General features: G+C 38.4%; 1 protein-coding gene across 23 annotated transcripts in view; it reads right to left on the bottom strand.

The window, feature by feature from the left end:
- Mbnl1 (muscleblind like splicing regulator 1) overlaps window positions 1–19,894 on the bottom strand; it is a 173,315-nt gene that overhangs the window by 116,069 nt on the left and 37,352 nt on the right. For 17 of the 23 annotated variants that reach the window (XR_005091759.1, XR_005091758.1, XM_028890589.2 and 14 more), the window contains exon 2: window positions 2,085–3,087. The exons of 5 other annotated variants lie outside the window; for them this stretch is intronic. Coding sequence is in view for 16 of the 18 variants with exons in the window: in XM_028890589.2 (XP_028746422.1) it covers window positions 2,085–2,258 (174 nt within the window). In the remaining 2 variants the exon portion in view is untranslated. Of the gene's footprint in view, window positions 1–2,084; window positions 3,088–3,308; window positions 4,477–19,894 lie in introns of those variants that run through there. One more of the 23 variants, XM_028890587.2, reaches the window with a different exon arrangement.

Raw genomic sequence — 19,894 nt, 5'->3', positions numbered from 1 at the left:
AATGAACACCATAAGACTACTAGCTAAAAGGTAGAATTCCAAACACCATATAAAGAATGAGGGGTTCTTCCAGTTACATGTGGAATTGTTTGGAAAACACGAACATTTAACTGCACATACAGAGTTGATTGATTCTTAATATTTCACTAACACATAAGGAGCTATTGTCCGAGTATAAAACTCGATCATAAATAAATTTGTGTTAATTTGTCTGTCCATTCAAATAAAAAAAGTTTTGCCAAATTAAAAAAAAAATAAACTATAAATTTCAGCTTGTCTTAAAAAAAACAAAGGAAAAGGACAAAGTTTGCTGTTATTAAGTGGTACAATAAATTCATTTCATAAATAAATTTTAAAAATTAACATTATTTTGTTGTTGTTGTTTTAAGAAGTCCTTGATGTGGCAGTTGAATCTCGTTACCCACACGGCATGTCTGTAAGCATAACTGCAGCTTTACTCAAAGGAGAACTGTTCTCTGACCACAAGTGAGCAGTAACTTAAAAAAAAAATATGTGGAACTGGAAAAATAGAAACTGAATATTAATAGTTCACAGTGTTTGCAAACTCTGTGTAGGCAGGTCTTCACAGCCAAATTTAATGTCCTTCATTTTACAGCTAGGAGCTGTAATTATCTATAGGATTACAAATTGGATTTGCTAGGAATTGGGTCAAAAAGGAGGCACTGAAGAACACAGCTGGTTACCGACAAGAGCAATTAAGTCTTTTGCTCCTTGTTTTTTGGATCCCTGTCTCTAATTACACCTGAATTCACGAGCATTAATTTAGGACTGATGTTCACAAAGGTATAAACACTGTGCCTTTATCAATGTGTTTCAAGGCCAAGGTGGGGGAAGTAGTAACTGACAACTCCTACTTATTAGTCCCTAGGACTCTGCCGATAGCCTGCCGTCCTAACCAGGGTCTGTGGTTACTATCACACACCTCCTCTTAGCCTATTCTCAAGACTGAATCGTTGAAATGTTTAGCAAAAACTTTACAAAAGTGAGCATCACAAAGTGAACTAACAACAACCAGCTGAAATGGTTAACCTCTATCTCACCCTGACAAGACGAAACAAAGCACTCTGATTACAATATGATTTGTTTTTAAAAGACACGATGGATTTATGAGACTTCTTCACAGATGTAGATACGATGTTGATCCATCTTGGAAGAGTCAAAGAATTAACTGCAGGCATTTAGTATTCGAAAATTAAAAATCTAATTAAACCAAATAAGTTGAAGGTACCCTGGAACAAGTTTCTAGTCTTGTTCTTGCATTTCACAATTAAGACATGCTTGCTAACTTTTACAATATCCATTTCAAACTTTATAAAATGCTAACACAAATAATTTCTTTTTATCATGCACACAAGGCTAACTTTTAACATTTCTGACCAGGAACACATTAAGTAACAACTGTCAAGAATCTCACAGAAAAAGAACATATGTATTACTTCAGTATGAAACATCCAATGAACAATAGTACTTAGTTTGTACCTATATATAAAGCCCACATTCATTAAGTATGTGGTTCAGATAAAATACTATAGCAATTGAAAGAAATCTTACATCTAGTCATGTTTTCCCAAAAGTACATGGCTTTAACCACTAAAATTATCTCATAGAAAAGTAAAAATGTATCCATGATGAGCTGACATAGAATTTGCCATTCATTTATAGCAGCTTGACAAGTTTACCAACAAAGGAAAACAACTTATATTCAATCAGCTACTGTCTTGGCCTTATTATAATATATGAAAGTGCTGAACATGAACATTTACCATTGCTGAACAAAGACTCTCACTCTGCTATCATTATATTACAACTGCATCAATACACAACACTTTCTGCTCTGGGTTAAAAAATCATGGAGTTTGGAGTTAAAGGCCTGGTAAAGTTATTTGTAAGTTTGGCTGGACTTAGCATCTCATTGAGTGTCCCAGCTCAACACTATAAACCAGAACATGCTATATAACTAAAGTGTTAACAAAGCAATCCACAGTCCGAAACTTAGAGTACCGTGTGCCCATACCCCTTAATCAATCATTGCATATCCTTAAAAGTACATAATATTTACTCACTTTCAGTGAATCAAAGCAGGCGATTACTCGTCCATTTTCAACTTGGCAGCTTTTCGAAGGATGTGCAAATTTACACTCCGTGTCTGGCCGTGAGCAAGTCCCTCTTTGAAACTCTCTACAAACTTCCAGTGTTAGCCATTTTGTGTCCCGAATTGGTGTGACACTAACAGCCATGTTTATATTTTACAGGTAGTTAAATGTTCAATGAAACCAACAAACCCAACCCCTCTCAAAAAAAAAAAAAAAAAAAAAATCAATAACCGAAACAAAAACAAAACAAAATAGGAACTGATAAAACTTAGAAGTGTGAAATGACGGTGAAAATGTCCGGAAGGCTGTTTCCCCGCTCCCTGCTTTAACGGCACGTGGAAGAGTGTGACTTCAATATCAAGGGAAAGACCTCCACTAGAAAGTCACAGCATGAAACTGTTAATTCAAAGAGGTTTTGGTTTTTAGAGAAATACCAGGATTGTAAGTAGATGGGTGCTTAAAGGAGGGCCTGGAACCAGCCTTGCGCTCAGTAACCCCTTCCCAGTGCCAATTTGGAGCCCAAAATGCAAGCATGAAAACGTGGCAGACCCTCTGACACCGAATTTCCAAGCTGCTTTCAGCCAAGTTGTCTGACAGGGAATCTCCTCACAGCTGAATTTGCGATGGAGTTTGGTGGTGCAATCGGTATTGATTAGTTTGGCATAGACAGATGCAGCAGTTTAGAGCAAAATCGAGAAAATGATTTTTTTGTTTTCCTCCTTGATTTCCTGGCAGAAGGTATCTTACTTTTTCAGCAAACTTTTCTTCTAAACTAAAGCAGCCTAGGGCAATGGCAGATACTCAGAGCTTTTCTCCTGATTAGAAGTAGAAGTGGGGGTGTCTGGGCTAGAGGTGGAGGGCGGATGTGCTGTCGTCACAGTCTAGCTGGCAGCAAGCAAGGCAAAAGCAGAGGCTGCTCTAGAAGCGGTTCCAAGCAGCAGAGACGTCAGGAAAGGCACTTCTTAGTACCAACCTGTAGAGAAAAGAGATAGGTTAAGATTTACTAAGGAGCATTCACTAATGTCCTAGAGTCGCACAACCTCGCCATGTGACACCAGACTAAGCAACTCAAAGTCAGCCTCTCTCTCTCTCTCTCTCTCTCTCTCTCTCTCTCTCTCTCTCTCTCTCTCTCTCTCTCTCACTCACACACACACACACACACACACACACACACACACACACACAAATACTTACAGTGAGGAATATTGCAGCCAGCCATCGTAGATTTATTAAAAAGGGGGCCGTTTCCCCTTGTGAAGCAATGCATGATAGAGAGATAACCAATCACAGATAGTGTTGCAGCAATATTCTGGGCAGAAAGCCAATAGTGTGGGTTGTCTTATGAAAGGTCGCGCCTGTCAGACGTTCATTACTATGCTATAAGCACAGAAAATGTCCATCAGATGTGACTTATTCCACTGCAAGAGGACGAGCATGTGGGTTTTGAATTTACCCAACATGCAGTTAGTGGACTAAACCATGTTAGTTTCCAAACAGCTTCTAACGCAAGTCCAAGGACTTGACAATCACTACCGGGAATCAAAAGCAAGGTCTAAAAACTGCAGCTGAAGTCCAAGCTGCTTTCCCTCTGGCACTTCACAGGGGTGGACACTGAGCAGCCTGCTGCTGCTGCCCTGACACGTGAATAAAAAAGGAAAGGGGTGTTTACAAATGGTACATTCTCCTGACCTATCCAATTCACTTCCTCCTAAAGCCCAAGTCCTGCCCCTCTGCTGAAAGCAGCACTCATACTGTAAAACTATTCCATTCAGCCATCAGACACTTTGTCACTATATCACAGGCAGGCGAGGTATGAACAAAAGCATCCTTTATTCAGACATTTTTAAAGCAGAAGCCGAGGTCTTGTGGCGAGAATAAGGAGTGCAGTGTTGTCAGTGTGTCTGGTAAATCTGAAGTCAACCTCCAGGGAGAAAGTGATTCCATTGCAGGAACATTAATTATTAAGTGAGCAATTTGGTCTGGGCAGCATGATGCACTTCAGAGGCTCAATCCCACGCCATGCTGGAGGGTGGGGGCCAAGGCGGCTGGCTGCCTGAGGGTCTGTTAACTTAGGAGCCCACCCGGCAGAACTGGGCAGTTTTGCTCAAAAGCTTACTTTCTCTTTCAATAAGGCAAAAAACTTCTCAAAAATTTAACTAGTTACAAAAATAAAAGTGTGTTACGTTGTGGTGTTGTTTTCCTTCTGAATGCTGTCAGTGAAGAGAGTAAGGCTTTCTAACTAGCACATTCCAAGCCCTCAACAACACAAAGTAACGGTGATTACACTCACTTTTTTTTTCTAAAGGAGCTGGTCATACATGGTACGTTTGTTATTTTGGAAATCAGAATACAAGATATGAAGACATCTGCGCTAAAAGCATGAATATCTAGCAGAATTTAATTTTTTAGGACTAATACTAGTATTCTTAATACTATTCAGAGAAAATTCAAGCTACTTAACAAAGGTATTTATATTTGGAAAACACTGAACAGAAAACTACAATTTCTAATAGAGACTGAAGAAGTCACTAACCACAGTGTTCAAGAATGTTTTCAAGAGTCCTCGGGTTCTAAGGCTCAGCTCGAGACAAGTCTGTACTCTTGTCTACTGTCCCGAGTCTCTACTTAGCATTCATCATTTTTGGACCCTCCCTGGCTTGAACACAGAGCACAGGTGGTCACCACCTCTTCAGTCCACACTGTGTAACACTTTATTAGCCACCATGCAACCAGGAAAGCCAGAGATGACACATGAATCTTCCACACTTCCACACTAATGTCACCATTTCAGAATTACCTCTACACATCAATCCCTGCCTGTGGAGCATTTTATTTCCTTAGATATTGGAACCACTTTTCCACATGTTTCCAAGGGCAGAAACAACACCACTCGTTTCGGAAACCTGAGGACAGTGATTAAAAAAAAAAAAAAATAGATGGAGTTCCAAAAGCCTAGCTATATAAATGATCGCTTACTACGGCAGGGCTGAGCTTACCTGAGGACACAAAAGTAACATACACACATGTGATCACTTGTGAATGTACACGAATACACACTGAAGACATGAGCAGACCACCTCTATAAATTCCAGGGTCCTGCAGGCCCTCCCTCTGCCTAGGAATCTCTGCACAGACCTGGGACAGTTTCCTTCCTTCCAGGCAACCCTTCCAGTCATCTCCACCTCAATTCCCTCCTCTTCCATCTTTCACTCACTCTCAGAGGTGGGTGGTCTTATGTGTCACATTTATTTCTTTGGTCAAACAGTCGCCCTTGGGCCTGAGTTCTCCCTGAACTTCCCGCTTGTCTGTCCACATCTTTTGTTGCAGTCCTCCCCAGTGCCACGCTTCTCCAAGCTTCCACCTTGACTGGTTCCTTCTCAAAAACCTCCTTCCTTTTCTAGACCTATAGATACTCATTTGCTACCTTCTCACAGCAGTTCACTCTTAGTCTTCACAAGTGCTGAAAATCCCATACCAAAGAGGAATAAAGTCCCACGTGCCTGTGCGGTGTCCTCATCCCCTCATGCTAGGTATCTTCCCCAAACCCATGTCTACAGACGCATCCACATATGCTGCTTTTCTGTTGGCTTCGTGTGTCCTTCACTTCTGTATCCACGCCAGTGTAACTCCTCCCATATCATCACTTTACTGCTCAACAGAAGCTGACAGTCCTGTGAAAACCAAATGCTTTTATATCTGCCTCAGTGCCCCACCTCAACGTTTCCTCATGTGAGAGCCAACATACACACAGCTCTTTAGCTTATGATCCCACATCCCTCTATCTTTACAGGGATGAGCTCTCGGGGCTTCTGCCCATGGCAGGCTACTGGAACCCCAGCATATCACTTCATCTGGCTGACTACCCCATTTCCCTGCAACCCAGCAAATCCATTCTTGTTTATATTGCCATCAATACCATCTTCTCTGTAAAGCTGGGCCACTCTGGGGGGGGGGGGGAGTTGGGAGAAAGAAAAAAAAAAGAAAAGCATGATTCTATCCCATAACATGCTCATTACTTTAGGTCTTTCTATCTAAGATTATCATCCCCCTGGCAGCAAGGTGTATATCAATGTCTCCCTAACCCCAGATCCTGGAATACAACACATATTATCAAATGTTTAAAATATGTATAAATTTTATTCATATTGGCTGGAGAGATGGCTCAGTGGTTAAGAGCACTGGCTGCTCTTCTAGAGGTCCTGAGTTCAATTCCCAGCAACCACATGGTGGCTCACAACCGTCTATAATGAGATCTGGTGCCCTCTTCTGGAATGCAGGCAGAACACTGTATACATAATAAATAAAACTTTAAAAAATTATTCATATTAACAGGAACAGACATGTTTAGGCAGGTATATTCCCAATCCTTAAGAAATATTTAATTCTAAAGTACAAAGTCCAAGCTAAATAAGAAAGGAGTATTGGCACCATTATAAATATTCATGTTCTTTGGTGGCTAAGGCTGTAGAATACTGTAAAGCTGATTTCTGGAATTGGTAATTTTTCCTTTCTGTCATGCCACAGGCTTAGTTCTACTTTAGTATGAAACATATATTAATACAAAATTACCTACAGATTCATAGTTCGGTCTATTCTATTTTCAATCTATATAAGAGATATTCTTCAAAAGTTGCAACTAAAAGAAGTATAAACATGTTTGTACACTGATCATACTAGAACAAAGGCACGGACAATCAGCATGTTCATGACTGACCAGGTAAGACAGTGAATAAACAGAATGGACATCAGTCTACATACCTGATAGATTCATTTCATGAAATTGCTCTGTTTAAGGTAATATGCAAAGGATTTGGATCAGCACTGACTTCTGAAAATGTAACTTCAACTAGTAAAGGTGATTTTACCCCACAGAGATGCTCAGGGATGCCAGTTAATAGCATGTGGGCCCTAGTACCTCAGAGACCACAGTAAGAGGACTAGGAAGAGTTTGAAGCCAGGTTGGGCTAAAGTGAATTCCAAGCCAGCTTGAGCTACATAATGAAAACTGTCTGAAAAGAAAGGAAGAAGAAAGAAGGAAAGGACAGAAGGAGGGAGGGAGGGAGGGAAGGGAAAGGGGAGAGAGAGGGAAAGGGAGAGGGAGAGAGAGGGAAAGGGAAGGAGAGAGAGGTGGGGGAGAAGAAAAGAAAACTTTGTATGGGTAAGATACGGATTATAAGATTTATAAAAATATTTTTATAAAAATATTTTTCACTGAAACGAAGGTTTATTTTTTAATAACTGTTAAATGAAATGAATCTACTTCTAACATGTTTACTAATAGGTAAATTTCTCTGTGATATTTCTGACTTTATTTCAATATACTATAACTAAATAAAATTTACCTTAGAAACAAAATACTTGTTTTGGGAATTTAAAGGTTTTGCAACAAAAATAAAATGTTCTGGTACCCAGAGGAAAAGTCCTCAGTGACCCACTGATCAAATTATATCCACCGCATTTCCTCACACCATACCGCATCTCCTATGGCCAAACGTGTCCTGCTACACAATCTCATTACCCCTAAAGTGATGTCAGGAATCGTGTGTAATTCTATGGTAAGATATAAAGGAGGAAAAAGAGACAATATGAAATAATCTAGACAGTAAAAACTGGAAAAAAAAGATAGAGAATCAAGTTTTGAAAAGGACAAAGGGGAAGAACGTCATGAGGAAGCATTAACAGTTGTTCTTTGTAGGCTAAGGGCACTTGACACTCACAGTATGTATCAAGTTAAGCCCCACACAGTGTACAATAAAAAGCAAACATGTGCCTGCAAGGTGGAATTCTCTTTCAGTGAACTAAATAGTCTCTGGGCAAGACATTAATGTCTTAGTCTCCTATGTTTACTAGTCATTTAAGCTGTAAAACAAATATAAGTGAGTCAGTCCTGTTATATCCCAAAGTAGTTAGTGAGAAATCTGTGGGATTTTTTTCTGACACTTTGATATTAAGATATGTTATGTACTGAGGAAATAAATTATATGAGGCCTCTTATTACAATTTTGACTTACTAAAGTAGTTTTAATCTGAACAGAAAATATGGATGACTTCACTGTGTAAGTTTGGAGGTGACTAAAAGGAGCCACTTGTCCAAAACAATTTTTTCCAGATTGCCAATGTCAACAAAACTGTAAGCATCTATGTAGCACTTAAGCATATGAAGCCTGCTCACACAATAATATTTCTCAGCACTTGTCCCAAATATTAACAGACATCAGGGTGAAAATAATACTAGGTATTTTGGGGGGCTCTGTAGCCACACCGTCCCAACCTCTTCAATAGAGTCACCAAGCTGCAGTCTTCTGAGAGGGTGAGTGCCAACTTCAGAAGCATTGCTCTTCCTAGAACAAAGAGCTAGGCTGGGTGCTTCTCAGGGTAAGCAAATTACGTGCAGTGCCCGTGGAGATGGCACGGAGATGCACACTGTGTGTGCCCCAGAGTGCTGACACCAGCTCACACAGCCTGTGCTATGTCGTGTGATGACTCACAAAGATGTGAAACTTTAATGAAAAGAATTGAAAGAATAAGACTAAGTTAATATGTTAGCAATAAAACCATAGCAACATGCAAGTGACTGAAGTTTTGGAAATACTGCTAAGAAAAAGATAACCTTCAGGCACACATCCTCTGGAATGACAGACTGCCAATGTGGCCTGCTGGTCTGATACACTTCAGACAAGCTGCTGCTAGGGAAACACTGTTTACTAACTCGCATAAGTAACCTGAGGTCTGTCAAAGCAATCTTTTAAAATCCTCATTCCGTCATAGGTTTGGTTCCCTAAGCAGTCAAATGGTGTGTCGTAGGACAGATAACAAAGGAGTACAAGTTAGAAAATGATTTTTAGAAGAAAACAGTACGCATGTCAATTGAAAAGTGAGTGTTGAATTTATTTCTATCTTATAAGAGAAAGTTTTAAAGTATTAACATCATTATAACATAGTTATCACACTGCCAGCTGTACTTCACATACCAGTTACTAGTTTTGTATAAACAGTCCGTTGGGCTACCATTATCCAAAGTGGTCAAGTTTTTCCCCTCCCAAGAACAGCCCAGACTTTGTGTAAGACAAGCACATGATACCCCATCAGATACCGGCCATCGGAAGGAAGCAGCAGGCAGAGGAGGATAACAGGTACTTATCCCACTGTCAGCTTCTGTCTTGGCACAGAAGCCCCATGAACACAGGCTAGTGTTTCTCTATGATCAGCATCAAAACTGCAGCAGCCCGAAGGAAGCAAGTAACCATGTGACAAGACTGTAGATAAGTGGTAGACAGACATAGATAGATATGCATATGGAGAGGTATATGGACAGGACAGATAAACAAACAGATATGGATGATATAGACACAGACTAGCACATGCAAATACTAGCCTCAAAGTATATTCAGCAATGATGCACAGCTTGAAACATTGGCTATTTCCATCTTTATAATTAAGTGAAAGCAACACCAACTGGCAAGAGAATATGAGGCAGTAAAGTTACAATAGAACCACATTTAAATGCCTCCTTGATTGTGAAGTTAAAAGATTTGTTTTAGTCTGGAGTATAATCCCCTTGCATTTTCTTGTGACATTCAAACACCCAGTGGTGTAAAGTTTCTCTCCCTTCTCTGAGAAGATAGGAGATAAAACTGCATGCTGCCTTATTGTTCTTCATGAGGAAATACGAATCCTTTACTCATGTATTACACAGACGTTATCTTGTTAGCCTCACGTAATGTATCTGATCTGCCTGTAACATTTACTATTTCAAAGTGAGAAAGAGAAATGAGATCACAGACAACAATAAAGTTAACGCTGTTACCTCTTCAACAGTAAATCAGAAAAATCACCTCCCTCAAATTTTCAACAAAAAAAAGATACACTGGAAAACCCAGAATTCATCACTGTGAAACTGGCCTGGCCAAACTGCTAAACAGAGCATGACTCACGGTGGTGTTGCTATGCTCTAGCAATATTCTGATTGTGGACTATGACTGTAAACCACGCTCAAAGGAGAAACAATTTACTTGAAATAGTAACTAGCAGCAAATATAATATTTAATACTCAACTTCCTTTTTGTGAATAGTATCACCAAGCTCTTTAATTAAGTTGGTGGCACTTTTACCTAAAACGTTTTAAAAGACGAGGTCTTCAATGCTACAGACAAGTGGCAAATCTATGTTTTCTTAATGATATCAATACACAACTCAAAATATGAAGTTTATCAACTGGAGAATAATATTCCCAGGGAACTTAGTACTTCAGTGACATCAGCAGTTCATAGCCTTTACCATGCTATTCCAACCTCCCTCCAGTGGTCCTAAGATCTCCTCCATAATTAACCATGTATATTCCATTTTAGCAGAATCAAGTGACATACATTATAAAAGTAACATATAAAGAAGTGGTGTATACAATTTAAAACCCACCCAAAATACAATTTAATCTCTGAAAGCACCAGACTTACTCTATCCTGTATGTTATGAGACTTCTGAAATTATAATGGAACAACTAGGCTCACTACTTTCTACTAGATAACGGTGTAAACACTAATTTTCAACAGGAAAATCTGAATTTCAAACACTGAATTTAGACCTTAGTACAATAAACTCAGAAAAAAAGTTTATGGATTTTGTCTATTTAAAATTATTCTACATATGTTACTCTATTAATTATAATAAGAAAAGTGTGAAAACTTTGTTTATAATTAAATAAATATCCATAATAATTTTTCTTCAGAATACAATGAATGAAATCATCCATGAGCAAATATATCATATAATTATTTGAATATATTCTAACAAATGAATTACTACAAGTCTCATGAGGAGACACCATACCAAATATTTCCTCTGTTTCATAAAATCGATGGAGTATTTTTCACCAATGCACTTCTTATTCCCAAGTCATAAAATAAAACCACATAGGTGCTGCAGAAGTCATCATTTCAATCCTACAAACATTTCTACTGATTAATAGATCTAAACTTAATAACAACCTTATTTCATTATCAATACAATATTATCACATAAATTGATCTTGATTTAAAAAGTCATAAGCTCACATATGGTTGTTTATCAATAGGAATAATGTTTTCACTAAGAGTGAATAAATTCCTCTGATTTCTCCTGATTTAAAACAGTAAGAAATGTCAGGGAAAAAAAGGCATACACTAACAACTCATATTTTTACGGTGGTGCTTTAACGAACCTGAAATATTCTTTGGGGATAATTTCACTAAAATAACATACTCACCCAGGCTCAAGATATCAAATAGCAACAAAACGTTATTATTCTAATATACAGATGGATAATATCTCAATTAATAAACATACTGTGTTTTAAGGATCTTTCTAGGCCAAAAGAAACAGGGAGATATAATTATATTTTAACAACTGCACTTGGTGTCCCTTTCTGAGTGGCCTCCTAAGTCAGCGTGGGTTTTTAACTTCTCATCAAGGCTTGCAAGTGCACACAGAAAACCGTTCTTCTGCCTGCGTCACTTGAATAACAAATCCTTACATCATAAGGCATGTTCATGTGTAGAGTCTGAACTACAACAAGAAATTTCTTCCAAGAAAGCATTTTCCCAGACTTTACTTTTCTCAACAATACAGCATACTCTTGGATACTTTTCGGGTACTATGAGAAGACACTATCCCTCAATCTACACAGGGAAGTTCTCTTGTCAGGACATGGAGGGAAGCATGAAACGCCTTTCACCTCTAAAGAGAACCTGTCTTTGTTTCTCCAAAATCTGTTCAATATGTATGGCAGCCAACCAATGGAAGCATTTGTAACATCAGTTTTCAGCTCTTGAAAATTCAAAATAAAGGACTATATTGCTCAAAAAAAAAATAAGTACAATTTTGAATTCTGTAATTATCTGTCAAAAAGAAAATGTTAGAAACAAGAATAAATGTTTGTATTGACAGTCATGGAGATGGACATATATGTTTGCTTCTTATTAACAGAAAGAAGATGTGCAGTGTGAAGTGACTACAGGCATGTTCCGTCTGTAGGCTTTCAGGTAGCACTTGGTCATGATTAAAGGAATGGTTTCCTTACACATTATTTCCATAAATGTCTTGTTCCCATTCTCCATGAGTGACTGACTGAAGGTAATACTTCTAACAACTTCTATAAGCAACGCCAGTGTTATCAACATGGCTAAGGCACAACCGAATCTGGAAAACCAATATAAGCACAAACACATTTCCCATATGGCTGGGATGCACTTCCGTCATTTATGTATCTGGAGCAGGCTCTTCCTGAGGCAGCTTGCACTTCCGGTTAAACTAACATGGTAGGTACAATATGCTCACACAAGAATTTGTCTGTGCACGTTTCTTCTTAAGAAATAAAAGCACTCTCCTCTCACTTTGCCCCTTCAAAGTTTGTTACTAAATAACAGTTCATAAGACAAAATATCTTGAAGAGAATTTTTAAGACTCAAAATGGTGAGATGGCAAGATATGGGCATTTCTATTTCTTCTATTGTTGTTTTGATAATGAGATTTTATGGTGTTGATTGAGAAGAAATAAAGCCACGTTTCTCAGGAGATGAAATCAAAGATTTTTATTAGAATTTTGTACTTTCCAAGAGAAATACATATTGACCAAATTATCAGGGCAGCTTGAAATCTGGTCCCTTTGCTAAAGAAAAAAAGCTACTCTTTCCTAATTATTTTAATTGCACATAAGGTTCTGTGCATTCTGGAAAAGCTGTAACACATGAAGAAACATGAAGAGCCGACTACACCCTGTTAACGAGACAGTGATTAAAGCCCCATAAATTTCCACCAGCATCATACGCTCTTAAAAACCAATGGCCACCTTCCCATGGCAATTTAGAACACAACCATAGTTAACAATAAACTCCAATAACTGCCAATAGCTTATTAACTCCAACACTTACTGTTCTGGGATATTGATGCATCAGAAAGATCGTGGCCTGACTCAGTTGATTAGGCTTCACCATTACAAGTATGTATGTGTTCCTGGGACCTCCACATGTGCTGAGGCTAGAAACTAGAGCTCTACATATTTACCCCTCTAGACTATTCTTTTTCACATAAAAGTTCAGCAACTGCAAGCAACCAAAACTAAAAGGTTACTCTAAAAAATGACTGTTCACTGTGTTTCTACGTGGCCATTTCCTCAAAACCTAGGGTGTGTTCCCTGAAAAATAAGCAAACAAAAAAACCCTTGTTTAAAGACTCTGTGACAAGCTCTTTGGTTACAGTCTATCATCTGCTCCAGAAAGCTAGTCTGCTTTAAACTGTAAATATCATCACAAATCACATATAACCCTCCACATCACTGGAACACAATGGATAATATGTAATACAACTCATTATGTCTCCAATCAGTTATGTTTTAGTCTTGTCCAAAAATCCCCACCAAGCAAGTAGGCAAGAAGGAAGCCTAACATGGTTCTTTTGGTGTTTTTGTTTTTGTTTTTGTTTTTTAAGGAATATCTAAATGACATGGGGCAAATTAAAACAATAGTCTGATAGCAAAGTCAGTACTTGTCATATTTCCTACCACGTGTTTATCTCATAAATTATTAAACACACAAATATATATGTGAAATATGAGAAATGCTTAGGTTTGTTTTAAAGAAAACAAACTTCTTGAAATAACATTTTTGATTAATCAAAATAAAATACATCATGTTCTATAATATCAAATAACATTTTATAGACTGATATATTTTATTTTCATAATGTGCTGTTTGTTTTCCATGAATATAAGAGATAGCTATATTCATTATCCTACTATAGTTATATATCATTATCTTACTCATTTGTGCACAAGGAATTGACATTTGCATACCTAAGTGACTGACTCACTGAAGTCTCCTCAGGGAACCAAATGGAAGAACGCGAACTCAAAATCGGGTCATGTGTTTTCAACTGTAAAACTTCATTAAAAACACATGGTGCCAACTTAATATCAAACTTAGAAATGACAATGACAGGACAGCAAAAAAGCAGGAAGGTAGGAAGCTGAGGAGGACGGGGACCTTGGAGGGACCGCTGCTGCATCCCTAGTAACTTGCTCAGAAGTTCCCAGTTGCTGCAGAAGGAAAGAAGGTAGTCTCCTTTACAGCACTAAGGGAAGAAGGCTCACCTTCTCTAACCATAGGGCAAACACCAGACATCCATCATGTGCACAGAAGTGAAAAATTAGCAGCGCATCCATCAGTTCTTTCTCCATTACAGTAATGAATTTGTTTAGAATAGGCTGCAGAGTTCGGCATAGCCAGCAGCTAACGGACAGACCGACTGCGGAGATGAGCTCTTCCGAGCAGAAGATTGTTACTTACCTACTCAACCCCTGGAGCCTACTCGCTCTTCAGTGCTCTAGTCAGAGAAGTTTTAACACGTGTGAACAGAAAACATCCACATGGACAAAGCAGAAGGCAGCTTGGAACACACCAAAGTGAGGAGACATACAGCAGTGTTGAGCTAAATACGCCCGTAAAATACAGTTTACAGGGCAGCAGAGAAGATGGAACAGTTTAAATCAGCCACATCATGTCATTTTTGACAGCTGATAAAATCATAGGAAAGTATTCTAGGGAGAAAGTGCTAAGTATTTGAGAAGTAAATGACTTTTCTAAACCTACACTATATTAGTTACCTGTTGGCAAAGAGAAATGGTTAATATGAAGTTGCTTTATAAAATGAAAACAGAAAGTCAAAATCAAAAAAATTAAAACTCTAGTTCCAATGCCCCAAAATATCTCCTTGGACAAAAACTGCAGGGGCTGTCCCACTAATTTTGCCACTTTTAAATCCTTCTTTCTCTTACTAGCATAGAGTGGAAAAAGAGAAACCCAAAACTTTTCCTTAAAAAACACATTTAATTCACAGTAACCATATTAAAGTAATAAACACAGAGATGTAATCATCGTGTGCACTGATTACATTAAATGTCTTCTGATCACTCTAGAGACAAGCACAGGGAATACACAAATCTAGCCCTTAAAGAATTCACTGCTTAATCAGAACATAAACTAACAATAACTATATTATAAAAGGTGAGAAGTATACAGCAGGAGATATTAATAATAAGGGCTGATGTATTAAAGGAAAGAGATCAGGTGGTTTCAAGATGGGCAAGGGGTCTAGGATGGATGTGGAAGAATGTCTTGTTTTGTTTTGTTTTGAATTCAGTACTAGGGATTGAACCCACATCCTTGCACATGCTAGTCAGGTGCTCTGTCACCGGGCGGCGGCACCAGTACAGGAAGTATGACTTTCATCTGGCATGAAAAAAGGCAAAACACAAAAAGGGCACTGTAGAAATAGCAGAGGACAAGGTAGGGTGTGGGAAGCCCTGACCTTAAGTACCAGGGACTGGTCTCTACAGAGCCACTACACACAATGGGGTCAGCAGCTACAGCTCTGGGCTGGGATCAAGACAGGAAGGGAGCCAGCTGAAGAATTCAGCATCCCCTTCCTAAGTGCTGGGAATTCATCCCTACCAACATTTAACCCAAGGGCAGAGCTGCAGTATTTCACTGAGTATCTAAGGGTTAAAGTAAAACATAATACAGGGTAGAAAGAAATTGTGTTAAATAAGTGGGATTTTTCACTCTCGAGAGATTTTGCTTCACTTGCAGCGAAGTGGAGATAAATTTAATGCTCAATTTCATCTCAAGTACTTACTCTATTCATATTTTCCCTTCTAACTGATTGCCCTTTTTTTACAATTGTGTTTCATGCACACTTTACAGTAGTAAGCCAATTCATCTTTTTGTTTTGTTTTTTGTTTGTTTGTGTGTGTGTGTGTGTGTGTGTTTGTTGTTGTTTTATGAAAGCCATCATACATAAGTAGCACTAAGGCCACCTTTGTCCTGTTTACCAAGACAAACTGGAGGTGAATAACAAACTTTCAAAGGATAGGTAATTTAAAAGTCATCAGTCAAGTAAATCTCATTACTCTATAAATATTTCAACCAGAGTCACAACCAATTAGAACACAACGCCCAGGTATTGCGACTGGCAATTGCTCTGAACTCACAGTCCCTAGGTTCAGCAACCTATGTTTTCACCCAGCTGTCTAGTTTGACCTTCCCTGTGAATCAGCACTGCTACTCAGATGCCAAAATGACCTTCTGAAACTTCCAAGGCTTCCAAGGCTGCAGATATTTTCAGCTGTATCAGCCCTGGCTGTCACAGCGTTCTGCATGACATTGAGTGGCAAAGCTGGCGCCTTCTGCACCAGCCTGACCTTTGAGACTCATGGGATGCTGCTGCCACTCAAAGCTGGATTTTTCTCTTTCTGCATCATTTTATGGAGCAATTTCTCTTAATTGTGAGGTGGTGATTCTAAGCCTAAAAATCTCACTTTCCTTTACATGAAAAAAAAAACAAACTTCTTTTATGCAGACATACTAAATCTTTCATCAGCACAAATTTTAAAATAAATTTTAATTGCCACCTATAAATTACAATTTTGAAATTACTGAAAAGATTACATACATTTAATGGCAGCAGTATCTAACAGAATGTCAGTATTTCTAAAATGGCCACTTCAAAATCTGAGAGATGTCTATATTTTACAACCAGACTTAGTATCCATGTTGACTATAACGTATTCAAGGTCTAGTGCAATATCAAGAATATAAGGGACCCAGTGTAAGTAAACACAGCAATATTTGCATGTTTAATTTATTTTATTTTCCACTGACACTTTAAACAGAAACACTGATGTTTAATTTTCTTGCTAAACAGTATGCTCACATGAAACTTTCTAAACTTCTCTATCTATATAGATGCAGCTATCTTTGAAATATTTGATATACATAAAGGGAAATATTTGAGTCCAAAAGAGAGTAATAGGCTAAACTTTAATACAAGTATAAGAAAATGGAAGTGGAATTCAATTCATTAAGACACGTTAAGATTCTGAGTAACAGGATCTATCTGCTGTTTAATGTCAAGTCTTCACAATCAAAGAATAGTTATATATTCAAATATGCACAAATATATTAGAATATTCATATTTACTTCTACTTAGAGGACATAATTTACTATATGTAGTAGAATGTTATTTTAAGGTGTGCTACTTTTGTTTGTTGCATTTGTTTAACTCCGTGAAGCTGTGTTACTGTGCCTGTCTAAAACACCTGATGGTCTAATACAGAACCAGCCAATAGCAAGGCAGGAGAAAGGATAGATGGGGCTGGCAGGCAGAGAGAATATATAGAAAAAAAAAAACTGGGAGAAGAGATCTGATCTAGGAGCCAGAGGAGAAGGAGGACTCCAGAGGCCTGCCACCCAGCTGCACAGTAAGCCACAGAGTAAGAGTAAGACTTACAGAAGTAAGAGAACAGAAAAAGCCCAGGGGCAAAAGATAGATGGGATAATTTAAAGTTAAGTAAAGCTGGCTGGAAACTAAGCAAAGCTAAAGCTGGGCATTCATAATTATGAATAATCCTCCATGTGTGAATTCATTTGGGAGCTGGGTGGCAGGCTCCCCAAAAGAGCGAAAACTTCTAAAAACAACTATATTGTCATAAATTCACATTAGTAATACAGATTTACAAAACGATTTAACAGTTCAATACAAAACAATAAACTAACCCATTCGTTGGAGAACCGGTCCCTCTGACACTGTCACCCTGTTCCTCTTTACCTACAGTTCATATGATAGTTTGTCATCATTTGTAGAATACATATGGACATCTGAATACGACGTAAAATTGTGCACACATCCCACACACATGGACATGATGGACTCTGGGGGAGGGGGGAGGGAGTAAGTTATTCAGAAATATCTAAGCAATTACAGAAGTTTTAACTTTGTTATTAGTTTAATGCTGAAAACAGGTCTCTATTTTGTAATGAGAAAATTTAAACTAATTCCCCATAATACAGTTGAACAGACAACGAGAGCACTTGTTCCGTCCTTCTTCGGGCTCAAGACACTTCCTCAAACGTGCCACTAGGCAGGCCAGCCACTAGAGCAACTGGGAGAGTGTCTGTCCCAGGTGGTGACATCACTTTGCTTATCTTGGTGAGTGCTGGGGCAAAGGTATTTGAGTGAGTAGAACAAATATGGAGCAGGCCATAAGGAAGATTAGGCCATCTGATAGAGCCCTCATTACAAAGCCAAAGCATTTCAAAGTCCATTCCATCATCTGCTGTTTTATGACCACAATTCTTTAAAAAAAAAAAAAAAACCTCTTCACATCTTACCTCTTCATTAAGTCTTTCCAGAATTAACTTGTAGTAGGCCTCAGATACATTTCATTCAGACTATATTGAAGACAACAGAGCAGCACATAAAGACTAGAACGCCAGGACTGAAGCCTGGGTTTCCACAGCCTTTCCTGTGTGGCCCTGGAGCAAATGGCCTGACCTTACTTTCCCCAAGGCTCTGTTTCCTGACCTGTGGCCAGAGTAAGAGAAATGCCTGCTTCTCACCCAGCTCAGGAACTCAGAACTAAAATAGCTGCCCATCCAGTAAGGAGCTACTTACAAATGGTTACAATCAATTGTCAGATCATTTCTGGTGGCTTTGCTTTCATTGTGCTACTCAGACTAGACCACACATTTTATAAAATCAGTGAAAAATCCTACAGTAAAACCTTTTGTGCAGTGGGCCTTAAGCAAATATTTACTGTTTAAACTGAATAATGATAAGCAATCAAATAGAAGGGTTGGGTTTCCCAACCTAGAATGCAGATGAAACCCTGAGAACAAAGGGCAAACACTTGAGAGGTGAATAGGGTCTTAAGGAATATAAACACTTGCAAAGTCACCACTCATGAGTTTAGAAGCCAGCCTACAGAGAGAGAGAGAGAGAGAGAGAGAGAGAGAGAGAGAGAAGAGACAGAGACAGAGACAGAGACAGAGACAGAGAGAAGAAAGAGAAAAAAAGAGAAAGAAACAAAGGAAAGGAAAGCTATTTCCTGCATACAGAGAAAAGGTAAAGACAAAGAGCCTGGTGTGCGTATCTGAACCTTTGGTCAATAAACTTAGAAACAGCTCACCTCTCACCCATGGATTTTCCTTCCTCCAAACCCTCCTTATATATCCCTCCTTTTTCCTCCTCAAATTAATGGCCTCTTTTTCATTAACTATCATGTATGTGTGTGTGTGTGTGTGTGTGTGTGTGTGTGTGTGTGTGTACATATATATAAATACTAACTAGAACCTACTCATCTGTTCCTAAATGAGCTACTATGAAGAACTTAGTGAGGAACAACTTGATCAGTCCTGTATAGTCATATGACACTGTGGTCAAACTCATTTATTAAGTACTTGAAAAGAAAAATAGTTTAAATACTTGGTCACATTATTTTAACAAACTGTAAGTTGATTTTTGTCTTTCCTGAAAAGAGTTAATGTTTTGTCTTGTTTTTCTGAATAAATTTAGGCAAGTTCTACACTCCTACAAACTCCCCTGTATCCATTTTGCTTTCTGCTACATTACTGGTGAATATTTCTATCACTACACTGAAAATTACTAATAACACGACATCTTCTTCACCCCCTATCTAGAAAAGACGATCCTAACGGGCCACACATGGTCAGTGCACTCAACAGCATTTGCTAAAGAAAAAAATTGCCTTTGAAGCCAGAATCAAGACAAAGAAAACTCCATTCTCCATTTTCCTTCTCTTAAATTTTTTATTTGCTATATGTTCTAAGCAGCTCATGAAAGAGGTATTTGTTAAAAAAGTAATATGTTTCCTACAGAGTAAGTCTTCAATGAAGAACTATCAATCAAAGCCACATGATGTGACAGGGACAATCACAGACAACACTGACTG

Source organism: Peromyscus leucopus, chromosome 6, assembly GCF_004664715.2.
Source record: "Peromyscus leucopus breed LL Stock chromosome 6, UCI_PerLeu_2.1, whole genome shotgun sequence".
Classification (NCBI taxonomy): Eukaryota; Metazoa; Chordata; class Mammalia; order Rodentia; family Cricetidae; genus Peromyscus; species Peromyscus leucopus.
This window is presented reverse-complemented; position numbering and strand designations above follow the sequence as displayed.